Raw genomic sequence first — 26,271 nt, 5'->3', positions numbered from 1 at the left:
GAGGAGCAGAATTTCTTCAAGGTGGGCAGCCCTGGCGAGGAAGCAGCAATGAATCAAATAATAAAGATGCTGGAAATTTGAAATGGACCCGAAGAGTTACACCCTGCCTTTCGCTCTCCACAGTAACTGCTGACCTGCTGTGTGTTTTCTGTTTTTATTCTGTCATGAACGCTGGACTTTGCTGTATGATCATGTTTTTTAAAAAACTGTGATTTTTAATGCAGTGTAAAAAGGATTTGGAGGAGACATGTGAATTCACACCAAGTCTGCCCAGAGACAAGCCAGGGGTCTTGGTTACCATGCAAACAAGGAACCCAGATCAAAGACCCTTTTGAAAGCAGAGTACAAGGTTGTAACACCTGACTGACAATGGGTTTCGCTCGCTCAGACTCTCAAATTATAAACAGGGAGCCATAAGCTCTAAAAATGCATGTGCTATCACTTGGAAACAAAGGAAGGCTCAGGTGGTTTTGCTATAGCTGGACTTACAGACTGTGAGAAATTGTAAAAGGCAAATGCCTATTGACTTTTGTTCTGAATAAATTCAACAGTTTTTCCTAAGTCAGACAGGCTGTAAGGGGGAAAGGAAGACATGAAGAACCCAGCAGGAGCTGCCCACCTCAGGAGAGAAAGAACTACTGTCAGAGCACCGATACAGTAGAAGGCTGCTAAGATTTAAACTCATTTCGAAAGCTCGAGGTTTGTGGAGGAGAAAAGGCTAACAAGGTCAGCAGAGATTGCCTTATTGACAGAGGACCATTTGGGAGTGCTCAGAGTAAGTAAGTGAAGAGGACATTGGCTTTGTTAAGGACACTGGGAGATCCAACCCATTGCAACTGGGAGGAGTTTGGGACTTTTAACGGCAAAGATACCTTTTTGCTAAGAACACTGAGTAACATATAAATGTGGTGTGTGATTTTCAAGTGTTGTACTAAGTTAATGGGAAATACCTTTCTCTGTAATTTAATGTATTACTGTAATTGAGTTCTGACTCAATCCATGTGGCTTTTTAAAGCTACAGACAGATAGCAGTTCTAAGCAAAGGTCATCGACCGGAAACGTTAATCCTCCCATCCTCTCCTCATTGATTTTGCCTGACCAGCTGAGTATTTCCAGCATTTTCTGTTTTTATTTACCTACTAAGTATTGTTTAGTTAATGTTGATTTTTAGTTTAGTTGTTATAAGAGTCTTAAAATGTGAAATCTTCACTTGTAATTCTTTAATCAGTCTGGGGGATGGGGCATATCTCTTGTTTTTAAGTTAATAGTCTCAACTGAAGTCGCAACAATTTCGTATTTCCAACCTTTGAGGTATTTTGTTTTATCTTGCAGCTAAAAGACAAATCATTTCCTCCCACTAACCATCAGCAGGTCCATGGGCATACACTAGAATACATGCTGACAGCAGGACACACTACCGCACCTGTGCAGACTTTCAGTCCCAACATTTGCTCTTTAACAATAAATTTAGTGGGTATGTAGATGTGGGTAAAGTGGAGGTGTTCCTTACCTGGATGTGCAAGTACATTCAGAGAGAGACTCCTCTCTGCATCAGTCTCTGCAGCCTCCAACAACCCCTCATCCACAAGTGGTAACCAGGTCTTCATTTCAATTTTCACATCCTGCAATAAAAAGAACAACTCAGGTGGTGAAGAGCTGGGAGTGTAGTTGGGGTCTAATACTCTAACTGATGCAAAGAATTTAATGGTAGATGGATGACTATGTGGCTAGGAGGCCAACCTCAACTGGCATAGCACATTCATTTCAAAAGCTAACACGTGTAGACTGGAGCAGATACCCAACGCTAATACACACGGTGAGAAGCAGATGCTTAGGTCCTAAACTTCACAAGGGACAGGTTTGAAGGCAAAATTGTGAGCAAAATTGGAGATTAGGACGTCGAATCGATACCCCGAAGCGTTCCTGCCTCTGTGCAATCTTGCTGGAGGCGGGTGAACAGCGACAACCACTTAAGCCACTTTAGTGCCTATTGAGGGGGACTGGGAGAACTCCGCTGAAATCTTCCTGGTGTCAGAACAGACCCCTGCTGAATGCAGAGCCCAGTAGCCACATCGAGCATGCCTCACGGCGGCAAACCAGAGGCCATCAGTGCCATGACCCAATGACAGGGCCGTGGGGATGAAAGGCCACAACCACAGCCCAAACAAATCCTCCAGAGGTGTTTCTCCTCCACTTTGATGGCCCTACTGATTTCTGGCCTCTTTATTTTCGTCAATTTATTCACGCTTCCAAGGATGCGTCCATTTTGAGACGCCCTTGTGGTCCACTAGCTGCGGCAGTGGTGCCCACCTCTCCGGCTCATCCAGAGCTGCGGGCCCCCTGATTTGGCCTGCAGGCTCAGGAAGCATCTGTCGAGGTGGCCAATTAGGAGGCTGCCTCCTGAAAAATGACCTGAAACGTTAACTCTGCTTCTCTCTTTACAGATGCTACCAGACCTGCTGAGTATTTCCAGCACTTTTTGTTTTTACCTTAGTTAATGCATACAGAGAAGCAGATACTCAACGTTAATACACATGGAGGGAAGCTGATACTCAGTGTTAATACACATGGAGGGAAGCTGATACTCAGTGTTAATACACATGGAGGGAAGCTGATACTCAGTGTTAATACACATGGAGGGAAGCTGATACTCCGTGTTAATACACATGGAGGGAAGCTGATGCTCAGTGTTAATACATACTGAGGGAAGCTGATGCTCAGTGTTAATACATACTGAGGGAAGCCAATACTCAGTGTCACAGTTTTCTGCTTCCTTTACCCATCTTCTTCACATTTGATAATCCTGTACCCTCATTTTCCAACTGGGACCCACTACAGTGATATTGGCAACCCCAACTCTGCTTCCTTTCTCCCCAGGGATACTGTAGCAGGAGAATGTGCTGGAAAGAAATCCAGCTGGTCACATTTTCAGGCTTTTTTGTGGTGCCGAATATCTTTTCTTCGCCCACCAATGTGCCATGGAAACACTAGAAAATGAGACACTTTCCATTCTAGGTCCCCAATGGCAGCATCAAGTTCTCCCAAGTTTGCAACAGCAGGGTTTAAATGAAGAGTAAAACTCGATGAGGGATAAGTTGGCTGTGGTAGATTGAGAAACTACATTAAAAGGTATGATGATAGACAGGCAATGGATAGTATTTAAAGAATTAATACATGGTTTACAACAAAGTTACATTCCTTTGAGGCACAAAAACCCAACAGGAAAGGTGATCCAACCATGGCTAATGTGAAGTTAAAGTTTGTATTAGATCAAAGGAAGAGGTTTATAAAGTTGCCCTAAAAAATAGTAAGCCTGAGGATTGGGAGCATTTTAGAATTCAGCAAAGGAGGACCAAGAAACTGATAAAGAAAGAAAAAATAAAATATGAAAGTAAACTAGCAAGAAACATAAAAATGGACTGTAAAAGCTTCTATAGGTATGTAAAAAGGAGAAGATTAGCAAAGACAAATGTAGGCCCATTACAGGCAGAGACACAAGAATTTATAATGGGGAATAAGGAAATGGCAGAGAAACTAAACAAATACTTTGTGTCTTTCTTCACGGAGGAAGATACAAAAAAAACTCCCAGAAATACTAAAGAACCAAGGGACTAACGAGAATGGGGAACTGAAAGAAATTAGTATTGGTAAAAAAGTAGTACTGGAGAAATTAATGGGACTGAAAGTTGATAAATCCCCTGGACCTGATATTTACATCCCAGAGTGTTGAAAGAAGTGGTTGTAGAGATAGTGGACGCATCGGTAATCATCTTCCGAGAATCTAAAGATTCTGGAATGGTTCCTGAAGATTGGAAGGTAGCAAATGTAATCCCCAACTATTTAAGAAAGGAGGGAGAGAGAAAACAGGGAACGACAGACCTGTTAGTCTGACATCAGTAGTAGTTTCTAGCATTTTCCCTATCATGAAGGGTGCTATAACTGGACACTTAGAAAAGAATGGTAGGATTAGGAAGAGTCAACACGGATTTATGAAATGGAAATCATTTTGACAAAACCTGTTGGAGTTTTTTGAGGATGTAACTAGCAGAATAGATAAGGGGGATCTAGTGGATGTGGTATATTTGGATTTTCAGAATGCTTTTGATAAGGTCCCACACAGGTTAGTAAGCAAAGTTAGAGCACATGGGATTGGGGGTAATATACTGTGTTACGACCAGGTGAGAAAGGTATCTAGGGATCCCTCTCAGCCTTCACCTGGTCTAACTGTAACAGGGTTTATTTTTAAACACACTGTTTTCAGCTCCCCCTTGGTGAATCCTTGTTCACCGCTTTCCAATTATAAGGCAAAGAAACCAGTACAAACAGGCTTTCTTAGGTTTAAGGAAGAAAGTTGAAATTTATTAAACCTAAACTCTAAGTCGGTTAATGCCTACGGATACACGACGCACCCACGCTAGCATGCATACGCGATACACACATGCAAATAGAGACAGAAAAGAGCAGAAGAAAAGTTTAAGGCAATATCTGAAGAATTTTTTGTTACGGTTCTTCGAGCTCACTAGAGTCCTTGATTGTAGGTAGATCTTGCTTTTCGTTGGGGCCCAGTATTCTTCTTAAACCTTGTTTGCTGTAGGAGACTTTTCTCTCTTGGGGTTCGTGTGTCTTCAGTGGATTCAGAGGCTTGAGAGAAAGAGATGGAAGCAGACAGACAAGAGAGACAGTGGCGAGCCAGCCAGGAGAGATCTTCTCAGTCCAGGAGAATTCTGCTTTTTGCCCAAACTGTTTGTACAAATTGAAAAAGCTCAGGTTGCCCAGCAGGTTGGTCATGTGACTAGCTGGTTTGACCATGTCCGTTTGTGTATTCGGCCATCTTAGCAGTCAACCTGGAATGCAAGCTCCCCCACCTTCAACGTCTGGTGATCAAAAGTCCATTGTGGGTTGAATGTGTCGGAATGGTCCTACACTGTCCGTTAATATGCAAATATCTTTCCAACCATGGCTGATCTGTTTAACAAGTCTTTTCTTCACTCCAGTAACAGTTTAAAATCAATGTTCATGACAAAATTCATGTGTCTCATTCTTGGCAGTTGGGGGCCCAACATGACAACTGGTACGGATTGAAAATTGGTTAATAGACAGAAAACAGAGAGTAGGAAAAAAACAGGACATTTTCATGTTGGCAGGCTGTGACTAATGGGTACCACGGGATCAGTGCTTGGGCCCCAGCTATTCACAATCTATATCAATGATGTATATGTGGGGACCAAATGTAAGATTTCCAAGTTTTCTGATACACAAAACTAGGTGGGAATGTGAGTTGTGAGGGGGATGCAAAGAGGATTCAAGAGGATTTAGACAGGCTAAGTGAGTGGACAAGAACATGGCAGATGGAATATAATGTGGAAAAATGTGAAGTCATCTACTTTGGTAGGAAAAACAGAAATGCAGAGTATTTCTTAAATGGTGAGAGATTGAGAAGTGTTGATGTCCTGGGATCTGGATGTCCTCATTCATAAGTCACTGAAAGCTTACATGCAGTTGCAGCAAGCAATTAGGAAAGCAAATGGTATATTGGCCTTTATTGCAAGAGAATTTGAGTACAGCAGTAAAGAAATCTTGCTGCAATTGTGTAGAGCCTTGATGAGATCGCACCTGGAGTATTGTGTACAGTTTTGGTCTCCTTACCTAAGGAAGGATATACTTACCATAGAGGGAGTGCAAAGAAGGTTCACCAGACTGATTCCTGGGATGGCGGGATTGTCCTATGAAGAGAGATTGAGAAGGTTGGGCCTGTTTCTGTAGCTTTTAGAAGAATGAGAGGTGATCTCATTCAACCATATAAAATTCTTAAAGTGCTCGACAAGGTTGATGCAGGAAGGATGTTTACCCTGCCTGGGGTCTAGAACACAGTCTCAAAATAAGAGGGAGGCTATTTAGGACTGAGTTGAGGAGGAATTTCTTCATTCAGAAGTTGGCGAAATTTTGGAATTCTCTACCCCAGAGGGCTGTGGAGGCGCAGTCATTGAGTATATTGAAGACAGAGGTAGCTAGATTCCTAGCTATTAAAGATATCAAGGGATAGGCGGAGCAGACTAGAGGGGCTAAATGGCCTACTTCTGCTCCTATTTTCTATGTTCCTTCTACATTGTCCATTAAGCTCTCCGATGTTGAAGGCAGCATGGATTAGATACAGAGCGAAGCTTTTTTTTTTACAATATACCAACAATGCAGCTCAAGACCAGGATCTGCATGAGATTTCAGTTTCCTACACCAGTGTGGTCCAATACAAATCACTGGCTAGCCACAGGTGTAGCTATGGTGACATTGTTTTAACCACACGCACTAACTTTAGTAAAGCATCCCTTACACACAATGTATGTAAATATACATCACGTGTATATTTCCTTCACAAACATCTCTCACCACTCAATAACCAAGGAAGCAAGGCACTCAATGCTTGCATGATTGATCTGGGACTGGATTTTGTGTGATTAGGAGCGGAGAACTCACCAATTTAACATCAGTGTGCTGTACGCTGTCATGTAAGTTTGGATCATGAGTTGAAACCATCTCGACTTCCCTTCCAAAGAGGTACGGGCTTTGTTGGGTACATTCAACTTTGGCAGAAGAGACTGGAGAAAGTTGGCACTCAGATCCTGCACACACACAATATAAAGCCGTTAAATATTACGTTTATTACTGCATGTTACATGTGCCTGGATTTGAGGCATGTTTATAATGGATTATAATCGATCTGAAAAGTTACCTCTGATTTTCTCTCTCCACAACTGTTGCTTGACCTGCCGAGTGCTTCCAGCATTTTCTGTTTATATTTACATCTGAAATAAGGTCGCTGTTTTCAGATTTTGCTGACTTTTGTCCTAAATCTCATGTATTTCCTAAATCTCCTAAGATTCATGCTAAAAACTGGCAGGTTTCACAACTGTGTAATTCTGAATGCCATATTACTATCACCACTACGCACAAACTCCCCAAGCCCCTGCAGTTCCCAAGGCAATTACTTTGCCGGTGGAGCCCGGCCCCAGTAACCAGTCTAAACCTCTGCAGACAGTGACTTCCAGTGCCTGGCATCATGTGGTTTATTGTAAAATCACGGGTACAATCTCTGTGATTCCCCTTCCCACTGCCGCTGGCATTAATGGAGAGACAAATGGGATGGCAGGGTATGGCTATTTTCTGATAAGCCAAACGCCACATCCAACCCAGGCCGAATGGTGCAGTGTTACGGAAAATCCACATCCCCGCAAAAAAAAACGAGGTATTGACCAAAGAGTTCATCACCTCTCGGCCAAATTTTGTCTTCACACATTAGTGCCAATAAGGAGGTCCCAGTTGAGTGTTGGCTGTATCAGGGATCAGGAGTGGGGACCCAGTCCCATATACAGGGGTACAGTATACATTGTGGAACTCCCCAGGCCTGTGATTTGTTGTGAAGCTCTTCTTAGGAGCCCCAGCAAAATTGAAGTCAATGGGAATTGGGGGAAAAACTCTCCACTGGTTGAAGTCATACATAGCACAAAGGAAGATGGTTATGGTTGTTGGAGGCCAATCACCCCAGCCCCAGGACATCACTGCAGGGGTTCCTCATAGCAGAATTCGAGGCCCAACCATCTTCAGCTGCTTCATCAATGACCTTCCCTCCATCATAAGGGTCAGAAGTGGGGATGTTGGCTGATGATTGAACAATGTTCAGCACCATTCGCGACACCTCAGATAATGAAGCAATCCATGCCCACATGCAGCAAGACCTGTACAACATTCAGGCTTGGGTGGATAAGTGGCAAGTAGCATTTGTGCCACACAAGTGCCAGGTAATGATGATCTCCAACAAGAGAGAATCTAACCATCTCCCCTTGATATTCAACGACATTACTAATGCAGAATCTCCTACTATCAACATCCTGGGGGTTTCCATTGATCAGAAACTGAACTGCAGTAGCCATATAAATACTGTGACTACAAGAGCAGGTCAGAGGCTGGGAATTCTGTGGCGAGTAACTCACCTCCTGACTCCCCAAAGTCGTCCACCATCTACAAGGCACAAGTCAGGAATGCGATGGAATACTCTCCACTTGCTTGGATGAGTGCAACTCGAACAACACTCAAGAAGCTCAACACCATCCAAGGCAAAGCAGCCTGCTTGATTGGCACCCCATCCATAACCTTAAACGTGCACTCCCTCCACCACCAGCGCATGCTGGCTGCAGTATGTACCCTGTATAAGATGCACTGCAGCAACTTGCCAAGACTCCTTTGACAGCACCATTCCAAACCCGCGACATCTATCACCTAGAAGGACAATGTTAGCAGATGCATGGGGACGCCACCACCCGCAAGATCCCTCCAAGTCACACACCATCCTGACTTGGAAATATTTTGCCGTTTCTTACTGTCGCTGGGTCAAAATCCTGGAACTCCCTTCCTAACAGCACTGTGGGTGTACCTACCTCACATGGACTGCAGCAGTTCATGAAGGCAGCTCACCACCACCTTCTCAAGGACAATTAGGGATGGGCAATAAATGCTGGCCTAGCCAGCGACGCCCCATCCCATGAATGAATTAAAAAAAAGATGGACTGCAGCGGTTCAAGAAAGCAGCTCACCGCCACCTTCTCAAGAGCAATTAGGAATGGGTGATAAATGCTGGCCTAGCCAACGTGCTCACAACCCAATAACGAATAAAGTAAAGTACATTTTTTAACCTCCTCTTCAACAAACAATTCAAATGTCTGTAAATATTTGTTTCACATAATAAATCAAAAGAACACAATTTTTATATATTTTTTTTTAAAAAGCAAAATTGAAGCAATCAAAGAATCATGCAGCACAGAAAGCCCATCATGCCACCTCTTTAAAAGTGCTATCCAATTAGTCCCACCCCCCTGGCTCTTTCCCTGTGGCCGTACAAATTTTTCCTTTCCAAATATATATTAAATGCTGGATTGAAGGCTATTATTGAATCTGCTTCCACCACTCTTTCAGGCAGTGGTTTCAGATCATAATAATTCACTGCATAACAGAAATTCTCCTCATCACCCCTTAGTGCTTTTGCCAATTATTTTAATTATTAATTTAATTCATTTATTGTATCTCCTGGTTACCAACCCACCTGCCAGTGGAAATAATTTCTCCCTATCTACTCTATGAAAACCCCTTATAGTTTGGAACACCTCTATTAAATCTCCACTTAACCTTCTCTACTCTAAGGAGAACAATCCCTTCTTCTGTAGTTTCTCCATATAACTGAACTCCCTCATCATTGGCACCATTCTGATAAAGCTCTTTGCACCCTGTCCAAGGCCTTGACACCCTTCCTAAAATGTGGTGCCCATATTTGGATACAGTACTCCAGCTGAGGCTTAACCAATGATTTATAAAGGTTTGACAATCGCTACAACGCATGAAGTGAATCAATGTGGAAAATATTTTGTTGCGATTTTGGAACTGTTAATAGGAACATAGGAGCAGGAGTAGGCCACTCAGCCCATCGAACCTGCCCCGCTATTCAATACGATCATGGCTGATCATCCATTTCAATGCCTTTTTCCCACACTATCCCCATATCCCCTTATGTCATTTGTATTTAGAAATCTGTCAATCTCTGCTTTAAACATACTCAATGACTGAGCTTCCACAGCTGTCTGGTGTAGAGAATTCCAAAGATTCACAAGCCTCTGAGCAAAGAAGTTTCTCCTCATCTCAGTACTAAGTGGCTTCCCCCTTATTTTGAAATTGTGTCCCCTGGTTCTAGACTCCCCAACCAGGGGAAACATCTTAACTGCATCTACCCTGTCTATCCCTTCACGTATTTTGTAGGTTTCAATGAGATCACCTCTCATTCTTCGAAACTCTAGAGAATACAGGGCCAGCTTCCCCAATCTCTCCTCATAGGACAGTCCCGCCATCCCGGGAACAAGCCTGGTGAACCTTTGTTGCACTCCCTCTATGGTAATAATAGCCTTCTTAAGGTAAGGGGACCAAAACTGCACACAGTGCTCCATTTGCGTTCTAACCAAGGTTCTCTGCAATTGAAACAAGACTTCATTACTCCTGTACTCAAATCCTCTTGTGATAAAGGCTAACATACCATTAGCCTTCTTAATTGCTTGCTGCACCGGCATGTTAGCTTTCAGTGACTTATTGACAAGGACACCCAGATCCCTTTGTACATCTACACTTTCTAATCTCTTACCATTTAAGAAATACTCTGCACATCTATTCCTCCTACCAAAGTGGATAACCTCACATTTTTCCACATTATATTCCATCTGCTACATTCTTGCCCACTCACTAAGTCTGTCCAAATCTGCTTGAAGCTGCTTTGCATCTTCCTCACAACACACATTCCCACCTAGTTTTGTGTCATCCGGGAACTTGGAAATATTACATTTGGTTCCCACATCCAAATCATTGATATATATTGTGAACAGCTGGGGCCCAAGTACTGATCCCTGCGGTACCCCACTAGTCACAGCCTGCCAATGCGAGAATGACCCATTTATTCCTACTCTCTGCTTTCAGCCTGTTAGCCAATCCTTAATCCATGCCAATATATTACCTCCTATCCCATGTGCTTTAATTTTGCTAACCAACCTTCTGTGGGGGACCTTATAAGAGGTCTTCTGAAAATCCAAGTATACCACGTCCACCGACTCCCCTCTATCAATTCTGTTCGTAACATCCTCAAAAAACTCCAACAGGTTTGTCAAACATCAGATCATTATTATCCAAGTGCCCATTTATCACATCCTTTAGAATAGATTCTAGCATTTTCCCAATGACTGATGTAAGGCTAACAGGACTGTAATTCCTTTTTTCACTCTCCCTCCCTTCTTAAATAGTGGGGTGATATTTGCGACCTTCCAATCTACAGGAACCACATCAGAACCTATAGAATTTTGCTTAATAACGTTTAAATAATGTTTCTTCTTTATTCCCCCTCCCCTTTCAAACTTCCTCCCAAACATTCACTGGAAAATGCCAAATAAATGAATAGCAAGAAATAAGATCCTTGACCTGTCTTGTTTTGGGAGGCAGAAAGATTGTGGTGGAGGTACTTCTGCCGCTTTACAGTCCCCAGGTTAATGATGTTCATCCTCTTGCCCTCCAGGAACTGAAAGAAAGGATGGAGATGTTAGGCAATGTAACAAGGGCTGAGGAGATTACCAGACCAATAGCACTGTCAAACTGACCACTACAGGACCATGCAGTTTCTCCTGGCCCCTTGTCAATCTGATGTAGTTTTCTACAATAAAACAACTTCTATATGATTTCGCCCACCCTCATGGTGCTGACTGTTGGTATTCTAGCCATAGTCCCATAGACATATCTCTCTCTATTAGAGAAAGACAGTTGATAATGCATAGCTTGAGGGTCACCACTCCTCAAGCATGGGGTAAGGCAAGGAGGCAGGCCTCCACTAACTACCACAGCAGGTATGGGAATTGAACCCATGCTGTTGGCGTCTTTCTGCATTATACGCAAGTCATCTAGCCAACTGAGGTAACATGGGTCACCTGGGCATCTTCCCAGCCCCTCATCAACAGATCATTCAATGTGGGGTTGGGGGTGGGGTGGGGTGGTGGTGACAAGACAACTGAATCATCCAGTCTACTCAGAATACAATTCCCATCGCTTATAGCATGATTTGTGCACTCTACTCAATAGTCAGTATAACGTGGTAATGCTATTACAGGACTCCACTGCATCGCAAGAATGTTCCTTTTGTAGAGTGACGTTTTGCCCCACCGTTTCTAGCTCTACTCTGATCTGAAGCTTTATTTAACTGCAGTCAGTGCTTAGATTCAATGCACATTAACGAGGTGCGAACTAGTAAGAATGGCTGTTTCTGCCAGAAATAAACAGAGCAGTTAAGTCATATAACTGGGAACTGAAATTGTTGTTAATGCAAAAGGATACAGGTTATTGATTTTAGGCTGGTATAGCGACTGCCCATTTTAAACATTGATGTTTCAAGTGGCGGGGTCTTTTTTTAAATTCATTCATGGAACGTGGGGATCACTGGTAAGGCCAGCATTTGTTGCCCAACTCTTGAGAAGGTGGTGATGAGCCGTCTTCTTGAATAAAACTGAGTGGCTTTCTAGGCCATTTCAAAAGCCAGTTTAGAGTCAACCACGTTGCTGTGGGTCTGGGTATGGTAGCATAGTTGTTATGTTGCTGTGCTAATAATCTAAATGCCTGCATTAATGATTCAAAAACCAAGAGTTCAAATCCCACCAGAACAGCTGGGCAATGTAAATTCAATTAATCAAATCAACAACTTATCTGGAATAAAAAGCTAGTATCAGTAATTGTGACTGTAAAATTACTGGATTGTTGTTAAAAAGCCACCTAGTTCAATAATTCCCCTTTAGGGAAGGAAATCTGCTGTCATTTTCCAGTGTGGCCTACATATGACTCCTGTTTTTATTTTTTCATGGGATGTAAGCGTCGCTGGCAATGCCAGCATTTATTGCCCATCACTAATTGCCCTTGAGAAGTTGGTGGTAAGCCGCCTTCTTGCATCGCTGCAGTCCATCTGGTGTAGAGAGGGCGTACCAGGATTTTGACGCAACAAGTGAAGGAACGGTGATATAGTTCCAAGTCAAGATTGTGAGTGTCTTGGAGAGGAACTTGCAGGCGGTGGTGTTCCTATGTGCCTGCTGCCCTTGTCCTTCTAGGCGGTAGAGGTCGCGGGTTTGGAAGGTGCTGTCGATGGAGGCTTGGTGGGTTGTTGCAGTGCATCTTGTAGAGAGTACACACTGCTGCCACTGTGTGTCGGTGGTGAAGGGATTGAATGTTTAAGGTGGTGGATGGGGTTCCGACGAAGTGGGCTGCTTTGTCCTGGATGGTGTCGAGCTTCTTGAGTGTTGCTGGAGCTGCACTAATCCGGGCAAATGCAGAGTATTCCATCACACTCCTGACTTGTACCCTGTGGAGAGGCTTTGGGGAGTCAGGAGGTGAGATACTCACTGCAGAATTCCCAGTCTCTGACCAAGTCTTGTAGCCACAGTATTTATGTTGCTGGTCCAGTTCAGTTTCTGGTAACCCCCAGGATGTTGATAGTGGGGGATTCAGCGATGGTAATGCTATTGAATGTCAAGGGGAGATCGTTAGATTCTCTCTTATTGGAGATGGTCATTGCCTGGCACTGTGTGGCACAAATGTCACTTGCCACTTAAGAACCCAAGCCTGAATGTTATCTAGGTCTTGCTGCATGTGGACACAGACGGCGTCAGTATCATCCACAATCATCCCCACTTCTGACCTTATGATGGAGGGAAGGTCATTGATGAAGCAGCTGAAGATGGTTGAGCTGAGGCCACTACCCTGAGAAACTCCTGCAGTGATGTCCTGGGGCTGAAATGTTTGGCATCAATAACTACCTTCCTGGCGAAACCCAAACTGAGCACAGTGAGCAGGTTATTGCTGTGTAAGTGCTGCTTGATAGCACTGTTGACGACACCTTCCATCACTTTGCTGATGATCAAGAGTAGGCTGATGGGGCAGTAATTGGTAGTTCCTTTGTGCTAGGTATGACTCCAACCAATGGAGAGTTTTCCCCCGATACCCATTGACTTCAATTTTGCCAGCGCTCTTTGATGCCTCACTGGGTCAAATGTTGCGTTGATGTCAAGGGCTGTCACTCTCACCTCACCTCTGGTGTTCAGCTCTTTTCTCTATGTTTGAACTAAGGCTGTAATGAAGTCTGGAGCTGAATGACACTGGTGGAACCCAAACTGAACATCAGTGAGCAGGTTATTGCTGTGTAAATGCTGCTTGATAGCACTGTTGACGACATCTTCCATCACTTTGCTGATGTTCAAGAGTAGACTGATGAGGCGGTAATTGGCCAGATTGGATTTGTCCTGCTTTTTGTGGACAGGACATATCTGGGCAATGTTCCACATTGTCAGGTAGACGCCTGTGTTGCAGGTGTACTGGGGGGACAGCTTGGCTAGGGATACGGCAAGTTCTGTAGCACAAGTCTTCAGCAGTATTGCGGGGATGTTGTCAGGGCCCACAAGTCTTTGCAGTATCCAGTGCCTTCAGCCATGTCTTGATATCACGTGGAGTGAATTGAATTGGCTAAAACTGGCATCTGTGATGCTGGGGATCTCAGTAGCAGGCCGAGATGGATCATCCACCTGGCACTTCTGGCTGAAGATTGTTGCAAATGCTTCAGCTTTGTCTTTTGCACTGACGTGCTGGGCTCCCCCATCATTAAGGATAGGGATGTTTGTGGAGTTTCTGTCTCCAGTTAGTTGTTTAATTGTCCACCACCATTCATCACTGGATGTGGCAGGACTGCAGCGCTTTGATCTGATCTGTTGGTTGTGGGATTGTTTAGTTCTGTCTATAGCATTCTGCTTCTGCTGTTTGGAATGCATATAGTCCTGTGTTGTAGCTTCACCAGGCTGGCACCTCATTTTTAGGTATGCCTGGTGCAATTGTGACATGCTCTCCTTCACGCTTCACTGAACCGGGTTGATCCCCTGGCTTGATGGCAATAGTCGGGTAATGGATATGCCAGGCCATGAGGTTACAATACAATTCTGCTGTTGCTGATGGTCCACAGCACCTCATTGATGCTCAGTTTTGAGCTGCTAGATCTGTTCTGAATCTATCCCATTTAGCATGGTGGTAGTGCCACACAACATGACAGATATTATCCCTTAGTTGGAAGGCGGACTTCTCCACGAGGACTGTGCGGTGGTCACTCCTACCAATACTGCCATAGACAGAGGCATCTGAGACGGATAGATTGGTGAGGGTGAGGTCAAGCAGGTTTACCCTCACCACCTGCTGCAGCACCAGTTTGGCAGATATATCCTTCAGGACCTGGTCAGTAGTGGTGCCACCAAGCCACCCTTGATGATGGACATTGAAGTCCCCCACTCAGAGTATATTCTGTGCCCTTGCTACCCTCAGTGTTCAACATGGAGGAACACTGATTCATCAGCTGAGGGATGGCAATAAGGGCTAATCAGCAGGAGGGTTCCTTGCTCATGTTTAACCTGATGCCATGAAACTTCACGGGGTCCGGAGTCAATGTTGGAGACTCACAGGGCAACTCCTGACTGTATACCACTGTGTCGCCATCTTTGGCTACAAGGTATGATTCGTCAGTATGACTATGTCAGGCTGATGCTTGACTAATCTCTGGGACAGCTCTGCCAATTTTGGCACTGTGTGTGTGTGTAGTTATAGATGTTGAAAAGTCCCAATTGCCAAGTCTTTTGTCAACTCATTTCTGTCACTAAGGGTCAACCTTCTGGGTTATTTCTGCACTGCCTCCAGCTCTGTTCTTCAGAATCAAGTGGACACAGGACCAAGGTGCAAGCTGCTAAGGTGCTAAGGACTGTCAGAGTTCATCGGAAGGAGAGGTAGATCCAGGTGTCAAACAACACGCACCCCCCCCCTCCCCCCACCAGACATGTTCTAGTGATGTGGTTTATCAGCATTATTGATTGTCAAATGTGGCAATCAATGCAGAGCAGCTTCAAGGGTCATCAGGACTCATAGGTCCCTCAGTCATACTTAGCCACTCCAGCACCACGGAATATGTATCATTTCCCCCTGCCATGCAATAAATTTCACCCATCATTGTTCTACCCAACACATTGTCTGACTCCTCCTGTCAGCACTGTTGCCTTTAATTCCACAGCCCTCATTTGTCATCTGCAAACTTGGCTACTCTGCATTGAGTTTTTGAATCCAAGTCATTAATGTAAGTGGTCTCAGAATCCTGGAGCAGCCAACTTGGTACTCCCTTTCTCACCCAGACAAAACTTCCTCTCATGCTTAATAGATTAATGTAATGCACAATTCTACCCATCAAAACATCTACCTTGAATTCCTCCAGATGTGTGTTTAAATATATCCACACAGCAATGAACCAGTACTAGTGAATACAGTCTGCTTGCTATCATGGCACCCAAACTATAAACTCACCCAACATTTACTCCAATTCTCCCCTCCACCCAAAGCTTGCAGGTTTATGCAAAGTAGCCATCTAAGTGGTCATCTTCATAAATTAAGAATAGTCAAGTCAGGCTAAAGAGGCAGACAATACTTACAGGACATCTGCTCATATGCTTGATTTAGGGATCATGTACATAATCTAGTGTCTTTCTAAATAACAATATCTAGGAAGATTAGATGTAACACTTTGATTTTTTTTCTTGGTTTCCTCTCATAGTTCTCTCTCTCTGCCGTTGCTTTATTCTCGCTGTGCTCTTGGATCTTCCACTGTCTCACAGGGCTCTCTCTTTCTACCGCTGCTTTATTCACACTGTGCTCTCAGACCTTCTGCTGTTCTCGCAGGTGGGGAATAAAACCTTGGCTTGACGCCATCTCATCCGGCAGCGATAAGACCATTCCCCTCTTGCATCTCTCTTCCCAGGAGTTTGCCAGAATGGTTAGGAATTAGGGTGGGAACCTGATATGTCCCAGCCTTGCACCAAAGTTTCCAGGATGGTCTGTGTGTGGGTGGTGTAGGGAGGAGGGAGGATTAACTGTGAACTTTTCCTGAGAAATCCTCAGGACCTGATGGCCTACATCCTAGGCTTCTAAAAGAAGTAGATGCAGAGACAGTGGATGCACTAGCTATGATTTTCCAAAATTCCCTGGATTCTGGAATGGTCCCAGCAGATTGGAAGTTAGCAAATGTAACACTGCTATTCAAGAAAGGAGGGAGAGAGAAAACGGGGAACTACAAGCCAGTTAGCCTAACATCAGTCGTCGAGAAAGTGCTGGAATCTATGATAAAGGAAGTCTTAACAATGCACTTAGAAAATAATGGTATGATCAGGCAAAGTCAATATGGTTTTATGAAAAGAAAATTGTGTTTGACAAATTTATTAGAGCTTTCTGAGGATGTAACTAGTAGGATAGATAAAGGGGAACTAGTAGATGTAGTATACCTGGATTTCCAAAAGACATTTGATCAGGTGCCACACAAAAGGTTAATAGGCAAGATAAGGCTCATGGAGTTGGGGGTAATATATTAGCACGGATGGAGGATTGGTTAATGGACAGGAAGCATGGGGTAAGCAAAAAAGGGGCAATTTTCAAATTGGCAGGCTGTGACTAGTGGAGCACGCAAGGGTCAGTGCTGGAGCCTCAGCTATTTACAATCTATATTAATGACTTAGATGAAGAGACAGAGAGTAATGTTTGCTGATGATACAAAGGCAAGTGAAAATGCAAGCTGTGGGGACGACACAGAGAGGCTACAAAGAGATATAGACAGGTTAAGTGAGTGGGAAACAAGGTGGCAGATGGAGTATAATGTGGGAAAGTGTGAAGTTATTCACTTGTTGTAAGAGTAGAAGAGCAGAATATTTTCTAAAAGGTGTGAAATTTGTAAATGTTGATGTTCAGAGAGAGGTGTTGTTATGACCGAGGTGGGAACAGTGCACTGTTTATTCTAGTTCCACTTCTCCACGGGTCACAACATACATTTAATTTTTTCCCACTTACTGATACGGTCAATCATAGAATCTATTTTTATCCCAGAATAAACACACCAACCAGGTTTCTTTAATAAACAACAAAATTATCAGTTTATTATAAAACAGGTCTTAACCAGTAATGAAGTAAAGCATAAAAACACACACACACACACATATATACCACTTAACCAGGAAAATAAAGGGATTTGCATTTTAGAGCTCTATTGCAAAAAAAAACAGAAAGAAAAACACTTGGGTTAAATACTTGCTAATTCTTGAAGAAGAAAGAGAAGATATGGAAAGATGTTCTTTGTTTGGGTTTGGCGTCCCAAATGTAAAGATGGCGGTCACTGGGATCTTCCTAGAACAGTTCTTTTCAGATGATGTTGAAGATCTGTTTGGGTAGGCTTCCAGGAAATGCAGCAACAGAGGTTTCAGACACAGGCCTTACAGTAGGAATGCAGCCACAGTTTCAGTCTGCTTCTTACACTTGTTTTTCCGCTCCTCGAGAGATGAGAAATTGGCAGGCTTTTTTCAAACTGCTGGAACAGACTGAGTTGGGGTGGTTTGTTCTTCTTGGCAAGTTTTCTCCAACTGTCTTTTCAAACCATTGTCCATATACTAACTCACTGCCCAAAGTGAAATGATAAACAATGTCACAAGAGACAAGTCTCCTGACCTCTATAAATCTTGACCTGTCACTTCTCTGTAAACATCTTCCCCAAGTCAAAAACATCCCCTTCTGGGTAATTACTTGAAGAAAGGTGCCTTCCAGTAACAGTTTTTAGCATTCCTTGATCCTTCCAGTAATTGTTTGTTTTCAAAGCCAGATCTCTGAGTGACCCTTGTAAAAGAAAATCCATGGACTCCTCTTCCGTTTTAAACTAGAAATCTTCAAAATTTACCCAAAAAATGGAAGCACTCATAACAGGGTGCTCGTACAAGGAACACAGAAATTTAGCATGCAGGTACAGCAAGCAATTAGGAAGGTAAATGGCATGTTGTCTTTTATTGCCAGGGGATTGGAGTACAAGAATAAAGAAGTCTTGCTACAATTGTACAAGGCTTTGGTGGGACCACACCTGGAATACTGTGCACAGTTTTGGTCTCCATTTATAAGGAAGGATATACTTGCATTGGAGGCAGTACAGCGAAGATTCACTAGATTGGTCCCTGGGATGAGAGAGCTTTCCTATGTTGAGAGGCTGAGTAAATTGGGTCTATATTCTCTGAAGTTTAGAAGAATGAGGGGTAATCTAATTGACATTTACAAGATTCTGAAGGGGCTTAACAGAGTGGACACTGAGAGTTTTTTTTTGCTGGCTGGGGCATCTAATACATGGGGGCACAGTCTCAGGCTAAGGGGCCAAACATTTAGGATTGAGATTAGGAGAAATTTCTTATAGAATCATAGAATGGTTACAGAGCAGAAGGAGGCTATTCGGCCCACCGTGTCTGTGCCGGCTCTCTGCAAGAGCAACTCACCTAGTCCCATTCCCCTGCCTTTTCCCCATAGCCCTGCAAATTTTTTCTCCAGATAATTATCCAGTTCTCTTTTGAGAGCCTCAATTGAATCTGTCTCCACCACACTCTCAGGCAGTGCATTCCAGATCCTAACCACTTGCTGCATAAAACTGTTTTTCCTCATGTCACCTCTGGTTCTTTTGTCAATCACCTTAAATTGCTGTCCTCTGGTTCTGGATCCTTCCGCCAATGGGAGCAGTTTCTCCCTATCTACTCTGTCCACACCCCTCATGATTTTGAATATCTGTATCAAATCTCCTCTTAATCTTCTCTTCAAGGAGAACAGACCTAGCTTCTCCAACCTATCCCCGTAACTGAAATTCCTCATCCCTGGAACCATTCTTGTGAATCTTCCGTGCCACTGCTCTAATGCCTTCATGTCCTTTCGAAAGTGTGGTGCCCAGAACTGGACACAATACTTCAGCTGAGGCTGAACCAGTGTTTTATATAGGTTTATCATAACTTCGTTGTTTTTGTACTCTATTCCCCTAATCATAAAGCCCAGGATCCCATATGCTTTATTAACCATTTTATCAACCTGCCCTGCAACCTTCACTGATTTGCCCCAAGTCCCTCTGCATCTGCACCCCCTTTGGAATTGTGCCCTTTAATTTATATTGCCTCTCCTTGTTCTCCCTACAAAAATGAATAACTTCACACCTTTTCTGCATTAAATTTCATCTGCCACTTGTCCGCCCATTCCACTAGCCTGTCTATGTCCCTTTGAAGTTTATCACTATCCTCACAGTTCACAATGCTTTCAAGTTTTGTATCGTTCACAAATTTTGAAATTGTGCCCAGTACACCCAAGTCTAGGTCATTTATATATATAAAGAAAAGCAGGGGTCCCAACACTGACCTCTGGGGAACCTCACTATATATCTATCTCCAGTCCTAAAAACAACTGTTCACAACTACTCTCTGTTTTCTGTCACTCAATCAGTTTTGTATCCATGCTGCTACCGTCCCATTTATTCCATGGGCTCTAACCTTGCTGACAAGTCTGTTATGTGGCACTTTATCAAATGCCTTTTGGAAGTCCATGTACACCACATCAACTGCATTACCCTCATCACCTTCTCTGTTACCTCATCAAAAAACTCAAACAAGTTAGCTAAACACAATTTGCCCTTAATAAATCCATGCTGGTTTTCCTTAACTAACCTACATTTGTTCAAGTGACGATTAATTTTGTCCCAAGTTATCGTTTCTAAAAGATTTCCCAACACTGTGGTTAAACTGATTGGACTGTAGTTGATACGCTTGTTCCCTTACACCCTTTTTTGAACAAGGATGTAACATTTGAATTCTCCAGTCCTCTGGCACCGCACGTGTATATAAGGAGGATTGGAAGATTATGGCCAGTGCCTCTGAAATTTCCACCCTTACTTCCCCAAGTCTCCTTTGATGCATCTCATCCAGTCCTGGTGACTTATCAACTTTAAGCACAGCCAGTCTATCTATTACCTCCTCTTTATTTATTTTTAGCCCATCCAGTATCTCAACTACCTCCCCATTCACCATGACTTGAGCAGCACCTTCTTCCTTGGTAAAGACAAATGCGAAGTACTCCTTTAGTACCATGGCTGTGCCCTCTGCCTCCATGCCTAAATCCCCTTTTAGGTCCCTAATCAGTCCCACTCTTTTTATAACCCTTTTACTATTTATGTGCCTAAAAAAGACTTTTAGATTTCCTTTTACTTAGCCGAGAGTCTTTTTTCCTATTCTCTCTTTGCTGCTCTTATATGCTTTTTCACTTTGCCTCTGAACCATCTCTATTCAGCCTGGTTCTCAATTGTATTATCCACCTGTCATCTGTCATAGACACCCTTTTTCTGCTTCATCTTACTCTCTATCTCTTTCGTCATCCAGGGAGTTCTGGATTTTTTGCTCTACCTTTCCCCTTCATGGGAATGTACCTTGACTTTACCCGAGCTATCTCCTCTTCAAAAGCAATCCATTGTTCAGTTATAGTTTTGCCTTCCAATCTTTGTTTCCAATTTACTTGGGCAAGATCCATTCTCACCCCATTGAAGTTGGCCCTCCCCCAATTAATTCTCTTTAATCTGGATTGCTCCTTGTTCTTTTCCATAGCCAACCTAAACCTATGATGTTATGGTCCCTGTCCCCTAAATATTCCCCTAATGCCACGTGATTCACTTGACCCACCTCATTCCCCAGAACCAGATCCAGCAATGTCTCCTTCTTCGTTAGAATGGAAACATACTGATGTAGAAGATTTTCCTGAACACAATCAAGAAACTCTTGCCCCTCTCTGCCTTTTGCACTATTACTATGCCAGTCTATATTAGACTATATTAAAGTTCCCCATTGTAACTACTCTAGAATTCTTACACCTCTCTGTAATTTCCTTGCAAATTTGTTCCTCTATATCCTTCCCACTAATCGGTGGCCTATAGAATACACCCAGCAATATAATGGTACCTCTGTTGTTTCTTAGCTCTAACTAAAGATTCTGTCCTTGACGCGTCTAGGAAATCCTCTCTCTCTATCAGTGTAATATTCTTCTTAATCAGTACAGCTACCTCTCCTCCTTTCCTTCCTTCCCTATTTTTCCTGAACACCTTGTATCCACAAATATTCAATCCTGCCCTTTTTTGAGACAAGTCTCCATTATTGCCATGACATCCTATTTCCAAGTGGCTATCTGGGCCTGCAGCTCACTAAGCTTGTTTACCACACTCCGTGCATTCACATGCATGCATAGTGAACCTGATTTAGACCATATTACACTCCCTCTTACAGTGACCCCACTTAATGCCTTACTATGTCCTACTCCAGTGTTATCTGTCTTGCCCAATTCTCTGTGCATCTTGATTGCCCTCTCAAAATTTACCTCCTGGTTCCCACACCCCTGCCAAGTTAGTTTAAATCCTCCCTAACAGCACTAGCAAAGTGCTCCACATGGACATTAGTCCTGGCTCTGTTCAGGTGCAACCTATCTGAACTGTATAGGTCCCACCTCCCCCAGAACCAATTCCAATGAGCAAGGAATCTGAAGCCCTCCCTCCTGCACCATCCCTCCAGTTGTGAATCTTTGGAATTCTCTACCCAGAGGGTTGTGGATGCTCCATCACCCCTAGCCAAGCTGTTCCAGTACAGCTATAACACTGGTATCTATCCAATGTGGAGGTGGCAATGTGGAAAGTTGAACAGCTATGTCCTGTACACAAAAAGCAGGACAAATCCAACCCGGTCAATTACCGCCCCATCAGACTACTCTTGATCATCATTAAAGTGATGGAAGGTGTTGTCAACAGTACTATCAAGCAGCACTTGCTTAGTAATAACCTGATCATTGACACTCAGTTTGGGTTCAACCAGGGCCACTCAGCTCCTGACCTTATTACAGCCTTGGTTCAAACATGGACAAAAGAGCTGAACTCAAGAGGTGAGGTGAGAGTGACTGCCCTTGACATCAACGCAGCATTTGACCGAGTATGGCATCAAGGAGCCTTAGCAAAACTGAAATAAATGGGAATCGGGGGAAAACTCTCCGCTGGTTGGAGTCATACCTAGCACAAAGGAGGATAGTTGTGGTTGTTGAAGGTCAATCATCTGAGCTCCTGGACATCACTGCAGGAGTTCCTCAGTGTAGAGTCCTAGGCCCAACCATCTTCAGCTGCTTCATCAATGACCTTCCCTCCATCATAAGGTCAGAAGTGGGATGTTCGCTGATGATTGTACAATGTTCAGCACCATTCATGACTCCTCAGATACTGAAGCAGTCCATGTAGAAATGCAGCAAGACCTGGACAATATCCAGGCTTGGGTTGATAAGTAGCAAGTAACATTCGCACCACACAAGTGCGAGGCAATGACTATCTCAAACAAGAGAGAATCTAACCATCTCTCCTTGACATTCAATGGCATTACGATCACTGAATCCCCCACTATCAATATCCTGGGCGTTACTGAACTGGAGTAGCCATATAAATACTATCTAGGAATCCTGCGACGCATAACTCACCTCCTGAATCCCCAAAGCCTGTCCACCCATCTACAAGGCACAAGTCAGGATTGTGATGGAATACTCTCCACTTGTCTGGATGGGTGCAGCTCCAACAACACTCAAGAAGCTCGACAGCATCCAGGACAAAGCTGCCCGCTTGATTAGCACCCCAAACATTCACTCCCTCCACCACCTACGCACAGTGACAGCAGTGTGTACCATCTACAAGTTGCACTGCAGCAACTCACCACGGCTCCTTAGACAGCACGTTTGAAACCCTTGACCTATACCACCTAGAAGGACAAGGGTAGCAGATGCATGGGAATGCCACCACCTGTAAGTTCCCCTCCAAGCCACACACCATCCTGACTTGGAACTATATCGCCGTTCCTTCACTGTCACTGGGTCAAAATCCTGGAACTCCCTTCCTAACAGCACTGTGGGTGTACCTACCCCTCATGGACTGCAGCGGTTCAAGAAGGCAGCTCACCAACACCTTCTCAAGGGCAATAAGGGATGGACAATAAATGTTGTCCTAGGCAGCGATGCCCACATCCCATGAACAAATTAAAAAAAAAATTTAAGTCTGGGATAGACAGATTTGTGGTCTCTCAGGATATTAAGGAATATGCCATGATCATATTAAATGGTGGAGAAGGCTCAAGGGACTGTGTGGTCTACTCCTGCTCCTATTTCTTTTGTTCTTAATGTAGGCATTCCCGTGCTCCAGTCCTCATTTGGGATCTGGCATATGGTATACTTGGTCAGACCAGGTGTATCAGCAGGCCCACCAGTGGTTATGGGCCCACCTAAGGACCATGCCCAGCACCCAGGTCTGAGCCATTGAAGACTTGGACGGAATATTATTTTTCAGTTACTTCAATGCGGCCTCTCTCGTAAGGGGTGGGGGGTCACGGGGGAGCATCTTTGGTTTTCTTCTGGGTGTGGAAAGGGGTTGGGTAGACCTGGCACCTCCCTACCCTGCGCCTCTTTGACCAGACTGTCTGGCCTCTTCAGCAGGCACCAGTCCAGATGTGCCTGAGCCCACTGGAGGTATGTAAATCGCTGGACCTCCTCTCGCCCTTGCAGGCTTTACCAGGGTCTGTGGTGGAAGCCCGGGGTGAGGTGCACCTCAGTACTTACACTCAGCAGATATCCAGCCCCCTACTCCCTTGTAAATATTACATCATATACATACATTGGGGGCGGGGCAGGGGGGGGGGGGGGGTTGTGGAGTGGGAGGGTTTGGCTTTGTCACCACTTTGGACAGACAGTGGATACCTTTGCCTTTTGTAGTGTGATCCTGCCCACTGTGGAGATGAATGGTTGATCAGAACCTTTCCTACATCCATGGAATAGATGAGTCCATATCTGAATCTCGAGACCCACACACTCCCCACCTTCTCCCTACACTATATGTCCAATCCATTGGCACCTACACTGAAAGGCAGTGACCTTCTTGACCCAAATTGAACTTTAACCCCAGAGTCCAAATTGTTCTGATATCCCTGTCTTACCTGTTGATCCATTCTGTAGTGGATAGTTGACAGAACTTGCTGCTGCTTCCCATTGAGGTTGCGCAGGGCAAATTTCTTGTTGACTGCGGCAGGCATAATGTAAGCTGGGATTTTTCGAGAACCCTCGCAGCCACTGAATGGAAAAAAAATCAAAATGTGATATTACAGGAAAGCAGGTAAGTGATTGGCTCATGAGTATTTTTTCTTTCTCTCTCTCTAAACTAGGGCATTTGGTTAAACTAGAATCTGGGAAATTAAAAATTTCAATTGGGTTAAGTGTACCAGTAAGTGAATTCATAAGACTATTAGCACAGAGCAGGTCTAAGGGCATTAATTAAAATTAATAGTTTTAACAAAGTGCTAACTAGATTCTAAAAGAGGGAATAGAGTTTTTTTTATATCACGGATGGGCAGCTGAGATCTGTTGCCTGCAATTCCTGTGCCATGTGGAACTTCGGGACATTTCATTTGTCTTGGTGGACCACATCTGTAGGAAGTGTCTCCAGCTGTCTGAGCTTGAGCTCAGGATTTCCGAGCTTGAGGGGCAGCTGGAGTCTCTGCGGAGCATCCGGGAGGATGAGAGTTTCCTGGATCGTACAGAATACAAAGATATGTTTAGAATATTAAGTGCAGAAAGTTTGGTGAATGAGGTTGGTGAGCTACAAGCACAAAGAGCTATGGGGAATATGATGTAATGGCAATAAAAGAAGCGTGGTTTAAAAATAGTGAGGACTGGGCACTTAATATTCAAGGATACAAAGTGTTCAGAAAAGATAGGGAAGGAAAAAAGCAAAGAGGGGCAGCAGTATTATTAGTGAAGACACTGCAGTGTTGGAAAGAGGGGCTGTCCTGAGTGGGCAAGGACAGAATCCATTTGGTTAGATTTGGGAAGCAAAAATGGTATGATCACGCTACTGTGGGTATTCTATAGGCCTCCAAATAGTGAGAGAGAGATAGAGGAGCAAATTTGCAGGGAAATCACAGAAATGTGCAAAAACAATAGCGTAGTGATATTGGGAGACTTCAATTTCGTGGTTTGTTGCAACACTGTGAAATTTACGATTTAAACATGTTAAATCGTGACATTCATGATTCTTAAAAATGCCATGATTATGCAATTTGTAAAATTTGACAGTGAATTTCGTAGGGCCCTAATCATATCATAAGGTTTAGAGTAGTAATGGAGAAGAGAAAGGCACAATCTAAAGCAGAACTTTTAAATTGGAAGAGAGGCAACTTCAATGGGATGAGAAGGGATCTATCCAGGGTAAAATGGAATCAAAGATTGACAGGAAAAATGGTAACAGAACAAAGGGTGATCTTTAACTGTGATCTTTAAGGAGGAGATGTTTCAGGTACAGGCTAGGTACATTCTAACAAGGGTGAAATATAGGGAACCAAAGACAGGGCACCTTGGAAGTGAAGAAAAAAATAAGACTGGAAAAGAGAGAATATGAGATTAAAATGGCAGTTAACATAAAGGGGAACCTAAAAATCATCTACCAGCATGTAAATTGTAAGCAGGTTGTTACGACCAGGTGAGAAGGGGTTCCCTCTCAGCCTTTGCCTGGTTTAACTGTAACAGGGTTTAATTTTAAAAACACCGTGTTTTTAGCTTCCCTTCAGTGAATCCTTGTTCACCGCTTTCCAATTGTAAGGCAAAGAAATCAGACAGGTTTTCTTAGATTTTAAACAAGAAAGGTAGAATTTATTCATCTTAAACTCTGATCCAGTTACCGACTATGAATATGCAATGCAACCATACATACATACCATACATACGTGATAAACATACATGCAGATAGAGACAGAAAAGTAG

At 43.6% G+C, this 26,271-nt stretch overlaps 1 protein-coding gene across 1 annotated transcript in view; it reads right to left on the bottom strand.

Annotated features, from left to right (window-relative positions):
- The window catches only part of LOC137347477 (uncharacterized), an 85,922-nt gene that overhangs the window by 11,815 nt on the left and 47,836 nt on the right, over positions 1 to 26,271 (bottom strand). The window contains exons 9-13 of the mRNA XM_068011923.1: positions 24,453 to 24,585; positions 10,999 to 11,095; positions 6,472 to 6,617; positions 5,667 to 5,723; positions 1,511 to 1,622 (exon numbers count right to left, since the gene is read on the bottom strand). Of these exons, the coding sequence (XP_067868024.1) occupies positions 1,511 to 1,622; positions 5,667 to 5,723; positions 6,472 to 6,617; positions 10,999 to 11,095; positions 24,453 to 24,585 (545 nt within the window). The remainder of the gene's footprint in view (positions 1 to 1,510; positions 1,623 to 5,666; positions 5,724 to 6,471; positions 6,618 to 10,998; positions 11,096 to 24,452; positions 24,586 to 26,271) is intronic.

This window comes from Heterodontus francisci, chromosome 32 (genome assembly GCF_036365525.1).
Source record: "Heterodontus francisci isolate sHetFra1 chromosome 32, sHetFra1.hap1, whole genome shotgun sequence".
NCBI lineage: Eukaryota > Metazoa > Chordata > Chondrichthyes > Heterodontiformes > Heterodontidae > Heterodontus > Heterodontus francisci.
This window is presented reverse-complemented; position numbering and strand designations above follow the sequence as displayed.